The sequence below is a fragment of the Pan troglodytes genome, chromosome 1, assembly GCF_028858775.2.
Source record: "Pan troglodytes isolate AG18354 chromosome 1, NHGRI_mPanTro3-v2.0_pri, whole genome shotgun sequence".
Classification (NCBI taxonomy): domain Eukaryota; kingdom Metazoa; phylum Chordata; class Mammalia; order Primates; family Hominidae; genus Pan; species Pan troglodytes.
Window position 1 is genome coordinate 230,399,391 of NC_072398.2, and position 22,085 is coordinate 230,421,475.

A 22,085-nucleotide genomic window follows, 5' to 3' on the forward strand; every position below is an offset into this window, starting at 1 on the left:
CTGGGTCAGAGCCCTGGGCAGTCACTGTGCTGAGCTGCAGCTCTGTCCTCGCTGGAGCGAGGCTCCCAGGAGCTCCATCAGCGCCGCCGAGGCTGTGTCATCCCCGCCATGCACCAGGAGCACAGATACCGGAGCCTCCTGTGTCGGTGCTTTGTGTTTTGCCATGGGAACGGATTGACCCAGCTCTAACCTGACCTTTGAGACCTCTGCCCTCCCCTCTGATGTGGGGAGTTTTCTGTGTGTGTGGCAGGGGCATGGCTGTCGGGCTCTGCAGTGTTCCTGTGTGTCCCGTCACTCACTCAGTTACCGGGACAATCTGGCCAATAAGGTGATAGCTGGCCCCCCTCGTGGGTGTGTCTGTCAGGGCAGCAGCACTTAGCATGCTCTGGGATGAGTCATACGTGCAGGGAAGATGGTGTGGCCTTTCGGGGAAGGACCAAGGCTTCCATGGAGCATCAACACCTTCAGGAGACTTGACGTCAAGGAAGTCTCTGCTGCCAGCCACGGTTTGCAAAGGAGAGGCTGAGGGCCAGGAGCTGAGGTGGTCGGGGGTGCGTGGGGCTGGCGCCGGCAGCAGGGAACCCAAGATGGTGCTGGGCTGCCCATGGCTGTTGCTCTCGTGGCCCCAGTGCCTGTGGCCAGCGTGCCACACCTGACGTGGCTTTTTCCCAGGCCGTGGTGGGAGAGTGCGGTCCCTGGTGCCAGCACACCGGCGTGGCAGTGCCTGTGGGTGCCCTTTCAAGTCCCCGGTGACTCACAGCAGGGCAGTGTGGTCCTGGCCTCTTGGTTCTCCTGTGGGATGGGCATCTGCGCTCATTCTAACTCCCCGGGATGTTCTGGTCCCACTAAGGCCCCTAGGGAGTGAAAAGAGAAAACCTTGGTAAGGAAAACCGAGCTGTGTTTGGGGCGTTTCCTGGTATGTCCTGGCACCTTGGGGCCCTGGGTGGTTTATCCTGAGAGCAGCCACATCAAATGGGTGTGGGTGGTCAGCGAGGGCTCGTGGAGACCCCCGAGTGGGCCGGATCCGCCTGGTGCTCAGCTTCGTGGGGGCCCCCGAGTGGGCCGGATCCGCCTCGTGCTCAGCTTCATGGGGACCCCCGAGTGGGCCGGATCCGCCTCGTGCTCAGCTTCGTGGGGGCCCCCGAGTGGGCCGGATCCGCCTCGTGCTCAGCTTCGTGGGGGCCCCCGAGTGGGCCGGATCCGCCTCGTGCTCAGCTTCGTGGGGGCCCCCGAGTGGGCCGGATCCGCCTCGTGCTCAGCTTCGTGGGGGCCCCCGAGTGGGCCGGATCCGCCTCGTGCTCAGCTTCGTGGGGGCCCCCGAGTGGGCCGGATCCGCCTGGTGCTCAGCTTCGTGGGGGCCCCCGAGTGGGCCGGATCCGCCTGGTGCTCAGCTTCGTGGGGGCCCCCGAGTGGGCCGGATCCGCCTGGTGCTCAGCTTCGTGGGGGCCCCCGAGTGGGCCGGATCCGCCTCGTGCTCAGCTTCGTGGGGACCCCCGAGTGGGCCGGATCCGCCTGGTGCTCGGCTTCGTGGGGACCCCCGAGTGGGCCGGATCCGCCTGGTGCTCGGCTTCGTGGGGGCCCCCGAGTGGGCCGGATCCGCCTGGTGCTCGGCTTCGTGGGGGCCCCCGAGTGGGCCGGATCCGCCTCGTGCTCGGCTTCGTGGGGACCCCCGAGTGGGCCGGATCCGCCTCGTGCTCGGCTTCGTGGGGACCCCCGAGTGGGCCGGATCCGCCTCGTGCTCGGCTTCGTGGGGACCCCCGAGTGGGCCGGATCCGCCTCGTGCTCGGCTTCGTGGGGCCCCCGAGTGGGCCGGATCCGCCTCGTGCTCGGCTTCGTGGGGACCCCCGAGTGGGCCGGATCCGCCTCGTGCTCGGCTTCGTGGGGGCCCCCGAGTGGTCTGGATCCGCCTCGTGCTTAGCTTCACTTTTTGCTGATGGTGAATCTCACAACCGCTCCACTCCCTGGAGCTGCACTTCCTCCTCGTTTCTCTTTAGAGGCCCTGGCCACTGACACGTGGTCTCCGTGGCCACCTGACGTCCCCCAGACCTGCTGAGTTCTCACCACTGACGTAGTCTGCTGGTCCCCAGGAGGATCCCTGCTTGGGACAGTCCATAGTGACCACTGGCCTCCTCTGGATGGTCTTTATCCTCCGTTTTTTTCAGTAGACAGTTCAGCTGCATTGTCAGGAGAATGTCACACTGGTGACATCCTTCAGATGGGGCCTGCTCCAGTTCATCTGTCAGCCTGGGTGCCTTTTTTTTTTTTTTTTTGAGACGGAGTCTCGCTCTGCCACCCAGGCTGGAGGTGCAGTGGCGCGGTCTCGGCTCACCGCAAGCTCCGCCTCCCGGGTTCACACCATTCTCCTGCTTCAGCCTCCCGAGTAGCTGGGACTACAGGCGCCTACCACCATGCCCGGCTAATTTTTTTTTTTTTTTGTATTTTTAGTAGAGACAGGGTTTCACCGTGTTAGCCAGGGTGGTCTTGATCTCCTGAACTTATGATCTGCTGGCCTCAGCCTCCCAAAGTGCTGGGATTACAGGCATGAGCCGCTGCGCCTGGCCACGCCCACCTATTTTTTTGTACTTTTTTGTATTTTTTGTACTTTTACTAGAGACGGGTTTCACCATGGTAGCAAGGATGATCTCGATCTCCTGACCTCGTGATCTGCCTGCCTCAGCCTTAAAAGGTTGTATTCCGAAGCTGAATTTCCTGGCAAAACAACTACTGTATTATTATTTTTTTAAATAACTAAATAACTGGAATGTCCTGGGGTGGAGATATGAAGTCCCTTATGTTCTGTCTGCTGAGGGGGCACAGAGGGGCCGAGCCGGAGACCCTTCTCGGCTGGCAGCAGTGCTGAGGGTGAGGCTGCGGTTACAGATCCAGGGGTTCTGTCCACGTGAAGCCAGATACCACGGGGCCACAGTGCAGGGACCGGCTTTCCTCCAAGTGGAATGTTTCGGGTTTAGTCTGGTTTTGTGTTGAAGAATAATTCACAATTTAAGACCTTTTTCTTGAAAACTTTAAAAAGTAATTTTTTTTTTTTTTTTTTTGAGACAGTCTCATTCTGTCGCCCAGGCTGGAGTGCAATGGCGCAATCTCGGCTCACTGCAACCTCCGCCTCCTGGGTTCAATAGTTTCTCCTGCTTCAGCCTCCCAAGTAGCTGGGATTACAGGCATTAGCTACCATTTCTGGCTAATTTTTGTAGTTTTAGTAGAGATGGGGTTTTGCCATATTGGCCAGGCTGGTCTCAAACTCCTGACCTCAAGTGATCCACTCGCCTCGGCCTTCCAACGTGCAGGGATTACAGGAGTGAGGCACCGCGCCCGGCCAGTCCACCATTTTTGTTATCTGAGAGTCTACTAAGCCTCAGTCTGACTAGATAGTGTGTGGTGATGCCATCTTGCCGTCTGTTGGGTTTACTCCTCAGGCTGACTGAAAGTGTTCAGGAAGGAGACACCGTCCTGAGGGCCATGGAGAGCAGTCACTTGCAGGCAGATGGCCCTGCCCTGGAGCTCAGGCTCTGAGCTGGGGGCTCGGGAGGAATCGCCCTCTGGGCGTGGGGCACAGCTCAGGCACCAAGACCCTGGTAGAAGGTGCTGTCAGTCACACCGGATCGTTTGTCAGGAGGCCCTAAAATCGAAGGGGGTCCCAGGCAGGTTCCTGCTCCCTGACCTTTGACCTCACTGCCAGCACCGCCCGGTCCCTAAGGAGGAGGCTCCACAGGGACGATCACAGAAACTGTGCAGAGCCACTTGTGTAAGTACCAGTTGTGTGGGGAGTGGTTTCCTTTGAGAAAAATGGGACAGCCTAGTTCTCTGGTTTTCCCAGGGCCTCTGGAAGTGACCTCACCTCCCTGTGCAGGTGCCGTTGAGCAAGCAGAGGGCTTCACGGAGGAAGCTGTGGCCCTGCGTCCACGCGGCCAGCGTGAGGGTGGCCTGCCCTGGGGCAGCCGGCGCCCTCCAGAGCATCTGCTGCTGCACACGTGTAGCAGAGTGCCGGGTTGGAATGCTGGTCAGCCTCACACTCGGTTTCCAGGGGAGTTGCTGATACATTAGTGGAAGATGTGGGGGTGCCGGCTTGGGGATCCCCTGAATTGGAAGGTTCCTGATGAGTTTAGGGGCTGACTTTGCTGTGCTCTGTTGCATTATGGACAGGATCTGAGTCACTGGGCTGCCCACACCGGGCCATTGTTGGGAAAGGTAGTGGTGGCCCGGCGTGGCCCTGCCTGCATGGGGTGAGCACAGGCCTCGGGCCCCACCACCCTCCCTCAGGCCTTTGGGGTGATGTGACGTTGGCGTAAGGATGGGCAAAACGTTCAGGATGTCCCTGGACATGGGTGCTGTGTCCCACGTGGATTTGGGGCAGAGATAGGTTGGGCCGTTGGCATCTGCGAATCGGGACCCTGGTCGAGAAAGGCTGGTGGGCAGGATGGGAGCTCAGGAAGCAGCGCCCAGTGCAGCAGGTGTCAGGCCTCCCCCCCCCCGACCAGTGGGGATGGGCTCTGGGAAACCTGAGTGTACAGGTAGCATTTGGTGCAGCTGGCACACACACATAGATAGAATTTGATCGCAAGTGAAATTTACTTTGTACTTCTCAATTCATTTTTTGCTGGTTTTAGCCCAACAAAAGCAGCTTGGGTGCTGTGATTTGGGGAGAAACTGCCCAGCGTGCCTGCTCAGGGGCTCACCCTGCTGCTGTTCCCTTTGCAGCCTCTGGGGTCCTCCCTATGCCTGGCAGGCTGGAGAGCTGTGGGCCACACACTGAGTGTCTTTCCCGTGGGGCTTATTTTTCTAGTTTTCATTACTGTTTTTTCATTCCTACAAATGGTGCTATTTATACCTCCCGCAGCCTCTGGGAGACATGTGTGGCTTCTCCATGGCCAGGACTGCAGCCTTGTTTCTGCCTGCAGGGAGCAGTGTGTGTCCAGATCCAGTGTGTGCTTTAGGCTTTGCCTGGGGTGTGGACATTTAACCCACATGGAAGGTCCCCGTGCAGCTGGCCTGGGGAAGCAGCCAGGCCTGCTCTGCCCTGTAGAGGTTGGTGAAGGCCCGGGCAGCCTGGGGGCGCTGGCAGGACAGGAGCTTTCTGGGGGGTGGATGTGTCCACAGCAGAAGCCTGGGCCCAACTCAGTCCAGCTTAAGAGGAGGTCCTAGACCACGGGATGCCCCAGGGTCTGTGCACCTCCCAGGCCCAGCAGGGAGGGAGGGGCGTGTGGCGGGTGATGGTTCAGTGGAGTGAGTGGTGGGTGCAGCCTTCCTGCTGATGAACCACCAGGCCTTCCGGCCAGCGCCAGTCCATGGTCCCTGGCTCCGGCAGGCTTGTCCTCCCTGGTGTGGTGCTTGGTTAAACCTCCGCCCTCCCTGCATCTTCCTCCCGCAACAGAACAGTGCTGAGGCTCTGCCAGGCGAGATCACTGCCTCGTCCTGACTCCCTGGGCCCGGGACCATCCCTGGCAGGCACTTGAGGGGGCCAGCAGCCTGGGGCCCGGGGCTCAAGGCCCCGTGGGGTCTGGCGAGAGGCAAGGGCCCAGGCACTGATTCTCTGAGTGCTGGCAAAGGGCCTGTGGTGTCCGCTGGTGTCTGGGAATTGCTGGAGGGTCAAAAGCATTAGGCTTAGCCAGGAAAGTCATGGTTAGGGTTAAACTCATGTCTGCTGAAAATTGCCTGAATTAAAATTGAACAAATGTGCCTTAACTCAAAAGAAAAGAGCAGACATTCAGAATAACACGTTGCCAAGAACCCTGAAGGGTGGCCCCTCTGAGGCACCAGCTGCCCCCAGCCGGGCTGGCGTGGAGGATGGCGGGGGTTGTCTGCTGGTTGGGTGGCATGTGGACTTGTCTTGGATGCCATGATTTATATACATGTATATATATATATATATATATATATATATATATATTTTTTTTTTTTTGAGACACTCTCGCTCTGTCTCAGGCTGGAGTGTAGTGATGTGATCTCGGCTCATGGCAATCTCCCCTCCCGGGTTCAAGTGATTCTTGTGCCTCTGCCTCCGGAGTAGCTGGAATCACAGGTGTGCACCACCACACCTGGCTAATTTTTGTATTTTTAGTAGAGAAGATGGGGTTTCGCCATCTTTTTTTTTTTTTTTTTTTTGAGACAGAGTCTCGCTCTTGTCACCCAGGCTGGCGTATAGAGGCGCGATCTCGGCTCACTGCAACCTCCACCTCCTGGGTTCAAGCTATTCTCCTGCCCCAGCCTCCTGAGCAGTGGGATTACAGGCACCCGCCACCATGCCCGGCTAATTTTTTATATTTTTAGTAAAGATGGGGTTTCACCATGTTAGCCAGGATGGTCTCGATCTCCTGACCTTGTGATCCACCCGCCTCGGCCTCCCAAAGTGCTGGGATTATAGGTGTGAGCCACCATGCCTGGCTGTAGCCTTTTTTTTTCTTTTTCTTTTTTTTTTGAGACAGAGTCTCGCTCTGTCGCCCAGGCTGGAGTGCAGTGGTGCGATCTTGCTCACTGCAAGCTCCGCCTCCCGGGTTGACGCCATTCTCCCGCCTCAGCCTCCCGAGTAGCTGGGACTACAGGCGCCTGCCACCACGCCTGGCTAATTTTTTGTGTTTTTAGTAGAGACGGGGTTTCCCTGTGGTAGCCAGGATGGTCTCGATTTCCTGATCTTGTGATCCACCTGCCTCGGCCTCGCAAAGTTCTGGGATTACAGGCGTGAGCCACCGTGCCCGGCCCCAGGCTGGTAATTTTTTATTTTTTGTAGAGGCAGGGTTTCTTTGTTGCTCCGTGTGGACAGAAAGCTTAGTTTGTTTCTCTGATGGTTAGTCCCCCACAGAATTTTAACGTGATTCTGTGTTGATGACACTTTCTGTTGCATGAGACAATATTCCAGATCTCTCTGGGTCCCTCCTGGATTCAAGGCATCCTCCTGCCTTGGCCTCCCGAGTAGCTGGGACCACAGGTGTGTGTCACAGCCCAAGGCCTCCAGCACAAGCCTTATTCTCCCATCCCCAGACTCAGGAGGCCATGCAGCCACACACCGGGGGAGGGTTCCAGACGTCACTGTGGGGCGGGAGTGACACCAACAGGGCAGGGAGGGTCAGGACATTGGCTCATGCTGGCCGGTGGCCCCTCGGCATTGGCCACACGTGCTCAACCCATGGGAATCTCACTCAAGGGTCTGATGGGCCTGCTCCTCCTGTTTACGCCGAAGTCCAGAAGGCCTCCGGGGGCGAGTGGGAGGCTGCAGCCCTGGCTGGGTGAGCGGAGCTACCTTCCTCACCGCGGTCCATGTGGAAGCCAGGGCAGGGGAGGGGCCTGCCCACTGCACCCACCCCCAGCACCCCACCCCGTGGCTGCCACATCACCTCTGGACAATTTTCTTGGCCCATCCTTGGGAGTTTTTTTTTTTTTTTTTTTTTTTTTTGAGACAGAGTCTTGCTCCTGTCACCGAGGCCAGAGTGCAGTGGCACGATCTCAGCTCAGTGCAGCCTCCGCCTCCTGGCTTCAAGCAATTCTCCTGCCTCAGCCTCCAGAGTAGCTGGGACTAAGGCACCTGCCACCACGCCCGGCTAATTTTTGTAATTTTGGTATAGATGAGTTTCACCATATTGGCCAGGCTGGTCTTGAACTCCTGACCTTGTGATCCGCCTGTCTCAGCCTCCCAAAGTCCTGGGATTACAGGTGTGAACCACCGCGCCCAGCTGGGAGTTTATTTCTTAGATGTGTGTTAACTTCAGCGGAGGCTCCTGTGTGCCTCTGTTTCATGGCCTTCGGGTGTTGGCCGCCCTCTACTGAATGTGGTCCCTGAGGCCGCAGGGACTGTGCAGAGCCGGATGTCCAGGCCCTGGGAGTCCAATGGGGGCAGTTGATTCTATGGATGGCACATCCTCTTTGCCTGCCCTGCCCTGGGCCCTCTCTTGGCCCACTTTTCTGGGTACGTTTCAGGCCCTCATGCCCAGTTGGGGCCCTAGCATAGGTCAGGCCCTCCGCCTGGTGTCGCCTTCTTGCCCGGGCTGAGTCTTTGGTTTCTTTCTTTGTGGGTTCAATGTCGAACGCTTTGCGTCAGTGGGACTTCTGCAGGACCTGGGCGGCGCAGGTGTCCGGAAGATGGGACAGGTTTCTGTTCCGATGGCGCCTCTCTCCCCTTCCTCCCGCCCGGCAGTACTTAGGTTCCTCCTTCAGAAAGGATTTTCCCATGACTTGAAGAGCAGACTCTCGCACGCAGGCCCGAAACCTGCTCAGCCTCCCCGTGGCCCTGAGCCTGTCTATTGAAGGCCCCGCCTCACCCGCCAGCGGCTCCTGTCCTCTCGCCTTGCTCTGAGCCTTTGCCTCGTGGCACTCACTGGCGCCGTGGTTTTGCTGCCGGAATTCAGGTGGGATCTTGCCTCCCTGCGAGCTCATGGCTTCGTCTGTGGTCCCTTTGGTCCTCCTCAGGTCCTCACAGCCTCTGGTGGGCCTTGCAGGTCTAGCCCTCTGGGCGGGGCCTCACCTCGCATCTCCTCGCCAGGAGATCCAGAAGGGCGGCTGCTCACTCATCCTTGTGTAGCTGAGGAGGCTGCTGCTTTGTCCCTGAAGTAGACATTTCTCCTTAACGGAATGATTCTTTTTTTTTTTTTTTCTTTTTTATTGATCATTCTTGGGTGTTTCTCGCAGAGGGGGATTTGGCAGGGTCACAGGACAATAGTGGAGGGAAGGTCAGCAGATAAACAAGTGAACAAAGTTCTCTGGTTTTCCTAGGCAGAGGACCCTGCGGCCTTCCGCAGTGTTTGTGTCCCTGGGTACTTGAGATTAGGGAGTGGTGATGACTCTTAACGAACATGCTGCCTTCAAGCATCTGTTTAACAAAGCACATCTTGCACCGCCCTTAATCCATTCAACCCTGAGTGGATACAGCACATGTTTCAGAGAGCACAGGGTTGGGGGTAAGGTCACAGATCAACAGGATCCCAAGGCAGCTCCTCTGCCCGGCCACCACCCCATCTGGGAGGTGTACTCAACAGCTCATTGAGAACGGGCCATGAAGACAATGGCGGTTTTGTGGAATAGAAAGGGGGGAAAGGTGGGGAAAAGATTGAGAAATCGGATGGTTGCCGTGTCTGTGTAGAAAGAGGTAGACATGGGAGACTTTTCATTTTGTTCTGTACTTAACGGAATGATTCTTAATGTATTGCCTCATCTACATAAATAGTTGAGAATGACGTAAAGGAGGAAAGGACTTAGAACTGTCCAGGCCTCAGGGAAGAGCTGGCCTTGAACATCCATGAGCTCCGCCAGCCAGTGACACCAGTCCCATCCCCAGGAGCCCCCACGGCCTCACCCCCGGCTGTGTCTTGCTCAGGGATGTGCAGGGAGGGTGATCCCTGTGCCCACCATGAAGCTGCCACTGGACCCCTGCACCCTGACCCCGGTTCCTCTCCGTGAGCCGGTCCCTGCACCGGCCCCTCTGCATGTGGCTGCACACAACAAGGTCAGGCCGTCTTGAGCTCTTTTTTTTCTTTTCTTTTTGAGACGGTGTCTTGCTCTTGTTGCCCAGGCTGGAGTGCAGTGTCACGATCTCAGCTCACTGCAAGCTCTGCCTCCCAGGTTCAAGCTTCTCCTGCCTCAGCCTCCTGAGTAGCTGGGATTACAGGTGCCCACCACCGTGCCCAGCTAATTTTGTACTTTTGGTAGAGACAGGGTTTCTCCATGTTGGCCAGGCTGGTCTCAAACTCCTGACCTCAGATGATCCGCCTGCCTCGGCCTCCCAAAGTGCTGGGATTACAGGTGTGAGCCACTGCGCCCGGCCTTTTTGTTGTTGTTGTTGTTGTTGTTTTCCAGAAGGAGTTTTACTCTGTCGCCCAGGCCGAAGTGCCGTGGTGTGATCTCGGCTCACTGCAACCTCTGCCGCCCGGGTTGAAGCAACTCTCGTGCCTCAGCCTCCTGAGTAGCTGTAGCTGAGATTACAGGTGTGTGCCGCCCCACCTGGCTAATTTTTGTATTTTTAGTAGAGATGGGGTTTCACCATCTTGGCCAGGCTGGTCTCGAACACATGACCTCAGGTGATCCACCCGCCTTGGCCTCTCAGTGTGCTGGGATGACAGGCGTGAGCCGCCACGCCCGGCCTCGAGCTCTTCTTTCCACAGACTTTGATTCTCAGCGGCTGAAGGACTGAGTTCCCCAGAGATGGACCCGGGTGTCATAGCTGCTTCCAGGGGCCTCAGGGACACAGGCGGGACTCCAGTGTGCAGGAGGAGACACACGTCAGGGGTGGGTGTGTGACTTCCACGCTGCTGACAGTGACCCAAGGATGCAGTTCAGGGTCAGATGCCGTTAGATCAACCACTTCAATGTATTATAAAACTATTATGAAAACTACTTTTGCTACCCAGGAAGGTAGTTGAGTTCACTTAGAATTCCTAAGTCAGCTAGGCTGTTTATCTGAAAGTGGTTACTTGTCCCTGACCATCTGGAGCGGCTCAAATGAACTCCTGCAGACCACGGAGCTCATCTTTGGGAACCCAGTCTCTCTTTTTGGGGAAGTGAGCCCCTTCCTTGGGAACCCCTGAGGCCAGGCATGGCCCCTGTGGATGGTGGGAGGATGCCCCACCCTGAGGACCCCAGAGGCTCCTGTGGCCCCTTCCTGGGACTGCTGGGGCCCGTGTGTGTCAGCGTTCACCCCAAGGCCCCCTTTCAGCTGAGCTGGACGCCGAGTGCCTTCAGGCCTCATCCTGACCTCCACCATCCCATAGTCAGTGAGGCTGTGGCATCTCCCTCCTCGACTGTCTTGCCCTCTTGGTTTTTGTATCAGCGTTTTCCAGCCTGATTGCTGCTGAAGCTTCGTTTCTTGTCTTTTTCTTTTTCTTTTTGAGACAGTCTTGCTCTGTTGACCAGGCTGGAGTGCAGTGGCATGATCTTGGCTCACTGCAACCTCAGCCTCCCAATTAGCTGGGATTGCAGGCATGTGCCACTATGTCCGTCTAATTTTTGTATTTTTAGTAGAGACGGGGTTTCACCGTGTTAGCCAGGATGGTCTCGGTCTCCTGACCTCGTGATCCGCCCACCTCGGCCTCCCAAAGTGCCGGGATTACAGGCGTAAGCCACTGCGCCCGGCCTGGAGCTTCCTTTCTTTGGGTTTTCCGATGTTCTTGACTCTGTTGTAGCTGAGCTAGACTGGGGACTGGGTTTCCGGGTTTGCTTTGTCTCTCGTGAAGGGCTGAGGTTCCAGTGCCAGCATGCACTGCACAGGGAGCAGAGGGAGGAAGGAGGATCCCACTGCGGAGACACAGTGACTGAGGCCAAGGGCAGCTTGGGCCGGGCCAGCAGTGAGGGGAGACGTCTGGGTAGAAGGTGTCATGCTAGGCGGGGGCGGGGGGTGACCTGTGGGCCTTGGGTCTTTTTGCAGAGTTGGGGGACAGCGAGGAGCAAACACCTGCCATCGCCCACTTTGTTTTCTGTGGGACCTCCTAGGACAGTGAGGCCCCTGCCTCACCAGGGCATGGCCCACTCCGCTGTCCAGGCCTTCGTCCCGGCTGCCTCTGCTGTGGGGCAGGGAAGGGGCTGGGTGTCCAGGACACAGGCGCTTCCAGGCTTCATACACAGATGCCTTTTCTCTGACTTCCTTAACTCCCATGTGTAGCTATACACAGAATGGGATTTTACATATGCTGGACAGAAATAAGAGAATCAAGCCCCGGCCAGAAAGATTCCAGAACTGCAAAGACCTGTTTGATCTGATCCTCACTTGCGAAGAGAGAGTGTATGACCAGGTGGTGGAAGGTGAGGAGGCGGCTGCGTGCTGGGCTGGGCTCCAGCAGCTCTCACAGGGTCTGGGGAAGCCTGCAGGGCCCCACCCTGACCAGTACAGCCCGTCTAGAGTGGCGGGGGCCGGGGAGCAGACCTGAGTGTGGAGCACCCTGGAAGGCAGGCAGGGCCGCTGGTCGCTGAACCACCCATGTGCTGGCTGCAGCCTCGTGGGCTTCAAGGGGCCTCTTTTCTCCTTGGTGTTGTTTTGTTTTGTTTTGTTTTTTGAGACAGAGTCGTGCTCTGTCGCCAGGCTGGAGTGCAGTGGTACAATCTGGGCTCACTGCAACCACCGCCTCCCGGGTTCAAGTGATTCTCCTGCCTCAGCCTCCCGAGTAGCTGGGACTACAGGTGTGTGCCACCACGTCCAGCTGATTTTTGTATTTTTAGTAGAGACAGGGTTTCACCATGTTGGCCAGGCTGGTCTCGAACTCCTGAACTCAGGTGATCCGCCCGCCTCGGCCTCCCAAAGTGCTGGGATCACAGGCGAGAGCCACCGCGCCAGGTCCATTTTTCAAGCGGATGGACCCTGTGTGGAGCTGGCGGTGGAGCAGGGAGGGCTGGTCTTTAGTGATGGGGAAGGGTCGCAATGCCAGCCACGGTTCACCCCAGGACTGGCTGGTGGGTGGGGAGTCCCAGACCAGCTTGTGCTGAGTTGGAGATTTGCTCAGGTTTCCTCGAACCATCAGCCGCCTTCGGTTTGAGGCTCATTCTTTGTGCTCCCCAAACTGCAGAGTCCAGAAACCACTGGGGCTGGGCTGGGCCAGCAGCCGGCAGAGCTGGGGACTCAGCCACATTGACTGCCTGTTCCCTGGTTTTGGAGCCTCTGACGTCTGTGTCACCTTGTCCCAATCAGATCTGAATTCCAGAGAACAGGAGACCTGCCAGCCCGTGCACGTGGTCAATGTGGACATCCAGGACAACCACGAGGAGGCCACCCTGGGGGCGTTTCTCATCTGTGAGCTCTGCCAGTGTGTAAGTACCCGGCTGGGCGCCGCGCTGGGCAGAGGTTGTGACAGAGGGGAGTGGCCGAGGCTGTGACAGAGGGGGTGGCCTGAGGCTGTGACAGAGGGGAGTGGCCGAGGCTGTGACAGAGGGGAGTGGCCGAGGCTGTGACACGGGGTGGCCTGAGGCTGTGACAGAGGGGAGTGGCCGAGGCTGTGACGGGAGTGGCCGAGGCTGTGACAGAGGGGAGTGGCCTGAGGCTGTGACAGAGGGGAGTGGCCGAGGCTGTGACAGGGGAGTGGCCGAGGCTGTGACAGAGGGGAGTGGCCTGAGGCTGTGACAGAGGGGAGTGGCCAAGGCTGTGACAGGGGAGTGGCCGAGGCTGTGACAGAGGGGAGTGGCCGAGGCTGTGACAGGGGAGTGGCCGAGGCTGTGACAGGAGTGGCCGAGGCCGTGACAGGGGAGTGGCCTGAGGCTGTGACAGAGGGGAGTGGCCTGAGGCTGTGACAGAGGGGAGTGGCTGAGACCTGAGGCCGGCCCTGCTCCTTGGGGCGGGGTCTGCTGCTTAGCTCGCCTGTGTCGGGGGCGCCTGCTGGTAGTTCAGTGAGTCACTCCCCAGCGTTGGCACAGGAGCCCCCCCCCCCAATGCCCTTTGCTCAGCTGAGAGACGCTGAGATGCTGCACAGGGACCTCCCCAGCACAGGCTTAGTTCCTCTCCCAGGACACGGCTCCAGGGAATGCCTGGTACCTTGTCTCTTCCCCGTGGCGGACACAGCCCCACCTCAGTGAGCAGAGCATGCAGCTCTCTGGGATGCGGTGCAGTGGGAGGTGAGCCCCACGTGAGCCTGGAGGCTGCCAAGGGCTCTGTGTCCGCCGTCCACCCCTGGACTTGGCCTTCTGCACACCTGCCTTCCCCAGTGGGCCCTGCATGTCTCCCTTGCACAGAGGGGCCGGGGCACCCCAAGGCTTCTGTAGCCACCCTGCTGCGGCGTGGAGGTGCTGGGCTGTGACGAAAGGACCTGCCTGAGGAGAGCCCCACGCACCGTCCCGCCTCTGCCTCTGCCTCTGCGATTTGATGAATGTCTGTGAAAGACAGAAAAACAGAACAGCTTCACCAAGAAAGAAGACGGTGTGTTTGGAAAGCCCGGGAGCCAGGCGGGCAGGCGCTGGGAGAAGCTGCTGTGTGGCCGCAGAGGCTCCTGCGCTCCGCCTGGCCCACCCAGCATAGCTTCTGGTCCCCACGTGCCTCACGGTCCAGTGTGGCTGCTGAAGCGCCAGGGACGGTCTTCATGATCGCCTGGCAGGAGAAAAGGTCATGGGAAAATCTCGTCCCAGAAGTTATTGTGCGATTTCTGCTTGGGTCACGTTGGCCAGAGCTGAGTCACAGACAGGCCGCTCCTTGCTTAGAGGCACTGGGTGCTGGCCAAGGTTGGGGACCAGGGGACAGTGGAGATGGCAAGTAACGAGCTGCCGGTGCCAGGGCAGGTGTGCCTCGGAGCCGGGCCTGCTCACTCTGGGGCAGCAGCCCTCTGCCAGGGGCTCTGGTGGATGGAGGCCAGGATGCTCCGATGACCAGGCTGCCCCTGCTCGCTTGGTGGTGGTGTGGAAGCGCTGGCGGTGAGGGTTGGTCGGCCCCGCTGTGCATGTGTGGGTCTGAGCCCCGGCCGCCAGGTCTCCGTGCTGGGCCCTTCTCAGAATCCAGCTCCAGGCTCCTCCCAGCTTCAGGTCCTGTGAGGGTCGGTGGGGAGGTGGGGGCTGCCTCCTGCTCCACACCAGGCGAGGGCCTGGGGCTGCCCAGGAAGCTCTCCCCCTGCAGCCTCCGGCCGTCCTTGTGAGGCAGCAGCGGTGGGGTGAGGGCCTGCCTGCTGCGCTGGTTTCTGCTGGCTCAGGCCTGGCGTAGGTGTTAAGGGGGAGCAGACAGGCAGGAGTGGGCAAGGCCCTCACCACGGTCCTGTCCTTGCAGATCCAGCACACGGAAGACATGGAGAACGAGATCGACGAGCTGCTGCAGGAGTTCGAGGAGAAGAGTGGCCGCACCTTTCTGCACACCGTCTGCTTCTACTGAGCCCAGCGCCTGCATGGAGCCGCCTCTGGAGCTTCCTGTTGTTCATACTTTTTCCTTCCTGACATTTGTTTTTACTTACAGGTGTTCTGCTGGTGACGGTAGCATTACCCAAATAAACTGTGCATATGAAATGGGAGAGGAGATGCCAAAACGCCAGATGAAAGCAATCAAGTTTCTTCTTTTCCACTTTTACTTATGAGCGGGATATTGATTACAAAGTTTTTCTTCTTTAACCAAAAAGGAAAGACAACGGTTTGTGTGCACTTCCCGACATACCTGTGTCTTCGTGTGCCTGCCTTCCCTCCCTCCTCCCCACCCGGCCGGACTGTACAGAGCCCTGCTGCGGCGTGTTAGGAATGACCTGGAATTGTCAATAAACAGATGCTGCTGTCATTGTGCCTGGTCCTGAATTCCTGGCCCGACCCTCGCCCCTGAGGAGGTGGCAGAGGCCTAGCCCTGCCGCCCTTAGTGACCTCCGACCACTGCTTGGGAGGTGTAGCTCAGACCTGGTGGTGCTGACAGGGCCTGGGCCTACCCGTGCCTGTGCTGCCTGAAGCAGAAGCCGCCTGCTCCTGCCACAACTGCTGCCTGTGGTGGAGTGGCGTCCCCTCTCCATGTGGAACCCCCCCGGGGCGGGGATCCCCCAAGGCCAGCTACGGGGGAGGCTGAGCCGGGAGGATCGCTTGAGCCCAGGAGTGGAGGCTGCAGTGAGCCTGGATGGCCCCACGGCCCAGGCTGGGTCCCAGGCATAGCTTCCTGCTGACTTCCTGCTGAGGCCGGGGGTCGGCTCCTGGGCCTGAGACATGGTCACTGGTCGTGGATGAGAGTTTGGCCTCAGGACCCTGAGCCAGGGACAGCCAGAGTGGAGTGGTGGCCACTGGGGCCTCTGAATGGCAGGCGTCCCGACCCATGGGCCTAGGCTGACCCCCTCGTCCCCGCCCTAAGGGAAGCCTGTGCGGGGCGGCCCTGCCCTCAGCTCCTGTGCCACATCCCTCCATTGAGGATTCCAGGGGTCATCCCGTCCCTGACCTGTGGCCCCCACGGCCGTGGGGTTGTCGCGACCTTGCGGACCCCACCCTGGAGGCACGTGCTTGCCGAGCGGACTGGTGCAGTCCCGCACCCGGCGACCTGGGAGTCCAGGACGTAGGGCGGAGCAGTGGGGCGGGAAGGGCCTCGGCGCCCCTCCAGGACCGGAGGACTGGCGTCCAGGGTCACTGGACAGGCCACCGGGGCTGGGTCTGACCAGACTGGGGCGGGACACGAAGCCGAGGTTCCCGGGGAGGGGTCCGGGGGATGGCGGTCTCCTCCCGGCGCTGGCACGGGGCGGCCTGCGGTCTGCGCGGTCCCTCCCGAGAGGCGGAGGAAGGCGGCGGGGAGGGAGGGGGGAGGAGGGAGGAGGAGGCAGGGAGGGGGCCGGAGCCGAGCAGAGCCGAGTCGAGCCGAGCCGAGCGCATCGCAGGGAGGACCCGAGGGCGGAGCGGAGCGCGGCGGGCCGGGCCGAGAGACCCCAGAAAGGCCCCGCGTCCCTCCCCGGCGCCCCCCCCCCCGCGCCTCCTCCCCCCGGCCGGTGCCGGGGTTGCAGCGAGCGGCGGCGGACGATCCAGGGAAGCGCTGACCTCTGCGGAGGCGGCGGGGGCTCAGCATCGGGCCGGGGCCGGGGGGGCGCCGGGGCCGGGGGGCGGCGCTCCGGCCCGGCCCGGCCCCGCCCGATGTCCATGAGCGCGAACACCATGATCTTCATGATTCTGGGGGCGTCGGTCGTGATGGTGAGCGGAGGGGCTTCCCGCGCGCGCCCCCTGCTCCCCGCCCGCGCGCGCCGCCTGGCCCACCTCCCGCGCCTTGTTTACCGCCCGTGCGGCCTGCGCTCCCCTCCCCGGCCTGCGCTCCCCTCCCCGGCCTGCGCTCCCCCCACCCCGGCCTCCGCTCCCCTCCCCAACCTGCGATCCCCACACTCCCTACGCTCCTCTCTCCGGCCTACGCTCCCCCCACCCCGGCCTGCGCTTCCCCCTCCCCGGCCCGCGGTCCCCTCCCGGGCCTGCGCTCCCCCCACCCCGGCCTGCGCTCCCCTCCCCAGCCTGCGATCCCCATACCCGCTGCGCTCCCCCTACCAAGGCCTACGCTCCCCTCACCGCGGCCTGCGCTCCCCTCACCCCGGCCTGCACTCTCGCTCCCCGCTTGCGCTGCCCCGACCCCGGCCTGCGCTCCCCACCCCCAGCCCCCCTTCGTCCCTCCCGCTCCTTGGCGCTGACCGGTCATGAGCTCTTCCAGGCCATCGCGTGCTTGATGGACATGAACGCGCTGCTGGACCGATTCCACAACTACATCCTCCCGCACCTGCGGGGCGAGGACCGCGTCTGCCACTGCAACTGTGGCCGGTGAGTCCGCAACCGGCGCCGGCTCGACACGCGTGAGCGCACATGTGTGGCGGGGCCCACTCGGGGCGCGGGGGAGCCAGCCCCACGCAGGCCGCGAGCCGCCTTCCACCCTTGAGGGCTGCCAGGTGCGCAGGGGGAGGAGCTGTCTCAAGGTGGGGGGGTCTCCTGGGGGCGCATGGCTTTAGGACGCCATTCCTAGAGGCCTCCAGGGTGATGGCGGAATGGGTCACGCGGCCTCCTGGTCCAGCCTGGAGGCCGGAAAGCCGCAGCCCAGTGTGATGTCCACAGTGGAGACCCAAGCCAGCCTCATCAGGGCTGGGGCAGGAAGCGCCTGCTGGCACAGGGCTGGGCCCTGCACTGAGTCCCAGGGCAGGGGAATGCAGGTCAAGGTGGGAAGGGCCTGCCTTGAGGGGCACTGGGCACCACCCCCGGGCCAGAGAGGAGCTGAGGGATGGGCTGGGGGGGCAGCGGGGAGGTGGAGCTTCCTCAAGGTCATTCAGATTGAAGGGAGCGCCCAGACCCCCCCGCACTCACCGTGTGACCCCCTCTGTGCACGTGTAGCGATGGGATCCTCTTGGCCATGCATGTTTGTACGTCCATGTACGAAATAAACATCTTCTCATGAGACGCGCATGTGTGTGGCGTCTGTGCATATACATGTGCGTACACACAGCCCCCGCGCACGCACGCATGCACTTCCACCCCTCAGGACGCCCTACGCAGTGGCCGCTGTTAACCCTGCTGAACAGATGAGGAAGTGGACGGAGGCTTTAGAGGACAGGCTTTTCCAAGGTCACACAGCTAGTGAAGGACAAAGGGGGCACCAACCCAGAACCCGTGTTCGTCATCTCTGCTGCCTCCTGCTCCGGGGGTCTCTGTGCATACGTGTGGGTGCGGGGCATGTGTGTTCAGGACAGCTGCATGTGTTGCTAAGCTGTGTGACGTGCCTATGGGTGCAGCAGGCGTGTCGATGAAGAACACGGGTGTTAGAGAAGGCAGAGCTCGGGGTGTCTGTGACCCTCACGTGTGCTGGGCACAGGGTAGGGGGTAAGAGCTTGTGGGGTGGCCACATGCTACCAGAGAGCCCCGTGTCCCTGGCTGGCAGGTCCGACCGCTGAGCAAAGGCCTGAGGTCGGCTCCACTGCCTCCCGGAGGCTGGGCCCAGACCCGAGCCCCGGAGCATCAGAAAGGCGCGGCCTCTGTGCGCGTGGGCTGGGGCCATGTGCATCCGCCTGTGGCAGCACACTGAGGGCTCCGCGGGGCAGGCAGAGGGCGCCTTAGAGTATTTGCACAGGGCGTGTAGGGCAGCTCATGCCGTGTCCAGAGCACGCGTGGACTCGGGTGGGTGCACGCTGAAGGCAGCCGTGTGTGGGAAGCAGAGCCACAGCCTGCTGTAGACGGTATTGCTGCGTGTGTGTCCATGTATCTATGCTCTGTTCACATCTCTACATACGGGATATGTACGTTCAGCGTACAGAGTGCCCTTGTATATTGACAACATATATGTGTATGCAAAGTACATGTATGTCACAATATACAGTGCGGTGTGCTCAGGGACATGTCAAGATGTCTCCGTGTGGCTGCAGCCAGTGTGTGTGTAGACAGCAGTCTTGCACATGCGGTATCTGCGTATCCACCATGCCTGTGCACTGCCATGAGAGGCTCCCTGTGTGTACACGCTGGTGTTCAGAACGAGTATGTGTACATGTGTAGGCCTCATACGTGCCTATACGTAGACGTTGACGTGGAGAACGTGTATGGAAATCAATGCTCCAAAGTCTGTTGCCAGGCAGCGTCCAAACTAGACATCCGTCCATGCACGTGACGTGGCGCCCCGTGGAGAGGGTGGCTGCGTTTTGCAAAGCCAAGCGAACATGCACTCGCGTGACACACACCGTGCACAGGGCGGGGGTGTGGCGCTCCCGGGGCCCATGTCCACAGTATCACACCATGTCCCGTGCATGTGGCTGGTGTGTATACGTGATGTACACTGGGCTTCAGGTGGACACACCCGGCGTGTGTGGTGCAGGCAGGACACACGTATGTACATGTCACAGACATACGTGTGCAGATAGCACATCTCTGCTCAGGCCTATCTCCTGCTTTCACTTGGGAGACCTGAGCCCTCCAGGAAGGAGGGCCAGGTGCAGGGAGAGGAGCTACAGGTACCCAGGCCAGCCATGGCGGGGGACACAGGCTGTGACCTCTGACCCCCAAAGTTACTGAGCCCCTGGGGTGCGTGAGGATTCTCTAAGGGGTCAGGAACAGCTTCCTCCCCTGAGGGCCTCTGGCAGCTGCACATTCTGGGCATTGGTCAGCAGCTGCCCACTGGTGACAATGGACGATGGCTGTGGACAGGCTCGTCACCAGGTGATCGGTGGCCACCAGGAATCAGCCACGGTCATGGTCACTCCTCACCGAGAGCCCTGCCACTGAGAGCGGCCACTTTCCGGATATGCTGAGGGGACTGACCTCCGGGAACCCCAGAAGAGCAGGAGGGCTTCAAGGAGAGCGTGGGGCAGGGGCCGCCTCCTCCCTGTTCCTGGGCTCGGGCCCCAGGAGCCCCCAGATCTCACTGAGGGAAGGCACCTGTGTGGCCCCCGCTGGGCACAGGGACGGCCTGGAGAGGGCTGCAAGACCCTGGGTTGGACGGACAGGCTGGGCTTTCAGTGTGGGAAGTACTTCTGGTTGGGGTGTGGAGCGTGGGGTGGTCTCTGGGTCTCGGCTGAAAACCAGGCTGAGGCGCTGCTACGTCACCGAGGGGAAGGTGGGGGAGAAGCAGGTCTGGGGAGAGAGGAGCTATTTTTAGGCACAAGTTTAAGGTGTCTGCGGATCCCACGTGGAGACACAGGCAGCTGGAGCTCGGCGGAGATGTGGGAGGCAGCCAGGAGTGTGGACCGCAAGGCGCGTGGGGCCCGCGGGCTCCACTCCCAGGCCCTCCTGTTGGACTAGGGATCCCAGAGTTGACTGTCTGGGATGCCAGTCCGGTCGGCAGAGTCAAGGTCTGGAGACCTTCCTAGGACAGGGTGAGCTGCTGGAGCGAGCTCCTTGGGGAGCTTGTGTTGCCCCAGCAGCAAGAGGCCAGAGGCTGTTGTGGCCTGAGCCTGGGCGGTTCCCCCAAGAGCCCGGGGAGGGGAGGCCGAGGGACATGGAGGCGCGCAGGCACTGAGGACGAAAGGGCCCTGGAGCCTGGACGCTGTCCATCCTGAGAGGAGCGGGGTGGGTCTGTGCCAGGCAAGGGCAAGGGGGCGTCCCCCAGGAAGGGGAGCGGATGGGGTGCTGGGTAGAGCCCCCGTGGCCTCTGACAGCACCTCCCAGGGATAGAGGAGCAGAAGAAACACCAGGGGCAGTGGGCCTGGCAGGCGCGGTGGCAGCCGTGGAGGAAAGGGCACGGCAGCGGGGGGAAGGGTGCATGGGAGTGGCTGGTCTGGGGCCAGCAGGGCTCCCTGTGTCCAGCTCTGCTCCAAGTGGCCTCCGCGGCCCCGGGGCGGGCGAGCGAGCCGTGACCCTGGCCGTGGGGACCGCCGTCCTGAGCCCCCTCCGGGGGAGGTCTCTTCCACCTGCAGCACCTTCCCGTGAGCTCCAGGCCTCAGGGAGGAGGTGCTGAGTGAGGGCCGACACCCTCGCCGGCAGGCGGTCCCACTGTCTGCCCGGACTTCACGCTCGGCCTCCACAGCCCATGGCCACTGACCTCCCACTCCCTCTGGCCTGTGACCTGGGCCTCGTTGAGTCCGGTGCCCCCTTCCCGACCCGCCCGCCCAAGAGGCTGCTTCAGAGAACCCCCAGGGCGGCCTGACGCGGTCACACCCCCACCACGGGGTAGGCGCCCCGGGGGAAGGCCAGGCCGGGGGTGGCGGGAGAGGTGCCAGCCCGCCCTGCCGCCCCCAGGCACCATATCCACTACGTGATCCCGTACGACGGGGACCAGTCGGTGGTGGACGCCTCCGAGAACTACTTTGTGACGGACAGTGTGACCAAGCAGGAGATCGACCTCATGCTGGGGCTGCTGCTGGGCTTTTGCATCAGCTGGTTCCTGGTGTGGATGGACGGCGTCCTGCACTGCGCCGTGCGCGCCTGGAGAGCCGGACGGCGCTACGGTGAGTGCCTCGTGCCCGCCGCCCGGGAGTGCTGCCGCCCTGGCCGGCCCCAGCCGCCTGACCGCCCCTGTCCCCCCGCAGATGGCTCGTGGACCTGGCTGCCCAAGCTGTGCAGCCTGCGGGAGCTGGGCCGGCGGCCGCACAGGCCCTTCGAGGAGGCCGCCGGGAACATGGTACACGTGAAGCAGAAACTCTACCACAATGGCCACCCCAGCCCGCGGCACCTGTGAGCCGCACGGGGACTTGCCGGGGCCACCGAGCCAACCGGCTGCTGTACAGATGTAAAAGGGACCTCGTGGAAGCCCGGGCCGGCGGGACTGGACAGCAGCCCTGGGCCCAGGTTGTCCGGGGCTGTGGCCGGCCGGGAGAGTCCAGTGGAAGGTGCTGTCTCTTCTTTTTATAAAGGGGGTTGGGGTGTGGGCTAGGGTGGGGGTTGGGTTAGGGGAGACCCTGCAGTTGGGGGGCAGGACCCTGGGCCCCTGGCTGGGCAGGACACAAGGGCGGACTCATCCCCAGCGGTGCTGGGGGGCAGGGAGGGTCCTGGGGGGCAGGCGGGGGCAGGGGCGGCGAGGCGCGCGGCCCGGGCCAGCATCTGTTTGAAGGCGCTGTTTCCCGTGCGCTGCGTCCACTGTCTGTCTGGCCCCAGCCAGCTTGGGTGGAGGGGAGGGGGGCGAGGGGGGCACCCGCGGGTGCACAGCCACAGGGTGGGGCAGAGGTGGCTGGTCCCAGGCAGCATTCAGGCCCCTGGCCCCGCAGTGGCGGGCACCTCATGTGAAGCCCACCCCTCTGTGGTCAGTAAATTCTCCAGAAAGCGCCAGCCTCCGCCTCTTCTGTCACCTTTGACCC

General features: G+C 61.1%; 2 protein-coding genes across 2 annotated transcripts in view; both read left to right on the top strand.

Moving 5' to 3' along the window:
* The window catches only part of SSU72 (SSU72 homolog, RNA polymerase II CTD phosphatase), a 36,100-nt gene extending 20,940 nt beyond the window's left edge, over positions 1-15,160 (top strand). Inside the window, exons 3-5 of the mRNA XM_016952220.4 lie at positions 11,594-11,733; positions 12,614-12,732; positions 14,666-15,160. Coding sequence (XP_016807709.2) covers positions 11,594-11,733; positions 12,614-12,732; positions 14,666-14,767 — 361 coding nt within the window. The 3' untranslated portion in view covers positions 14,768-15,160. The remainder of the gene's footprint in view (positions 1-11,593; positions 11,734-12,613; positions 12,733-14,665) is intronic.
* Positions 15,161-16,198: 1,038 nt separating this feature from the next.
* On the top strand, positions 16,199-22,056 carry TMEM240 (transmembrane protein 240). Its single transcript, XM_016952210.3, has 4 exons — positions 16,199-16,533; positions 17,036-17,142; positions 21,031-21,239; positions 21,321-22,056. Exons 1-4 carry the CDS (start codon positions 16,477-16,479, stop codon positions 21,467-21,469), a joined length of 522 nt encoding a protein of 173 aa, XP_016807699.1. The 5' UTR covers positions 16,199-16,476; the 3' UTR covers positions 21,470-22,056.
* Positions 22,057-22,085: the final 29 nt, after the last annotated feature.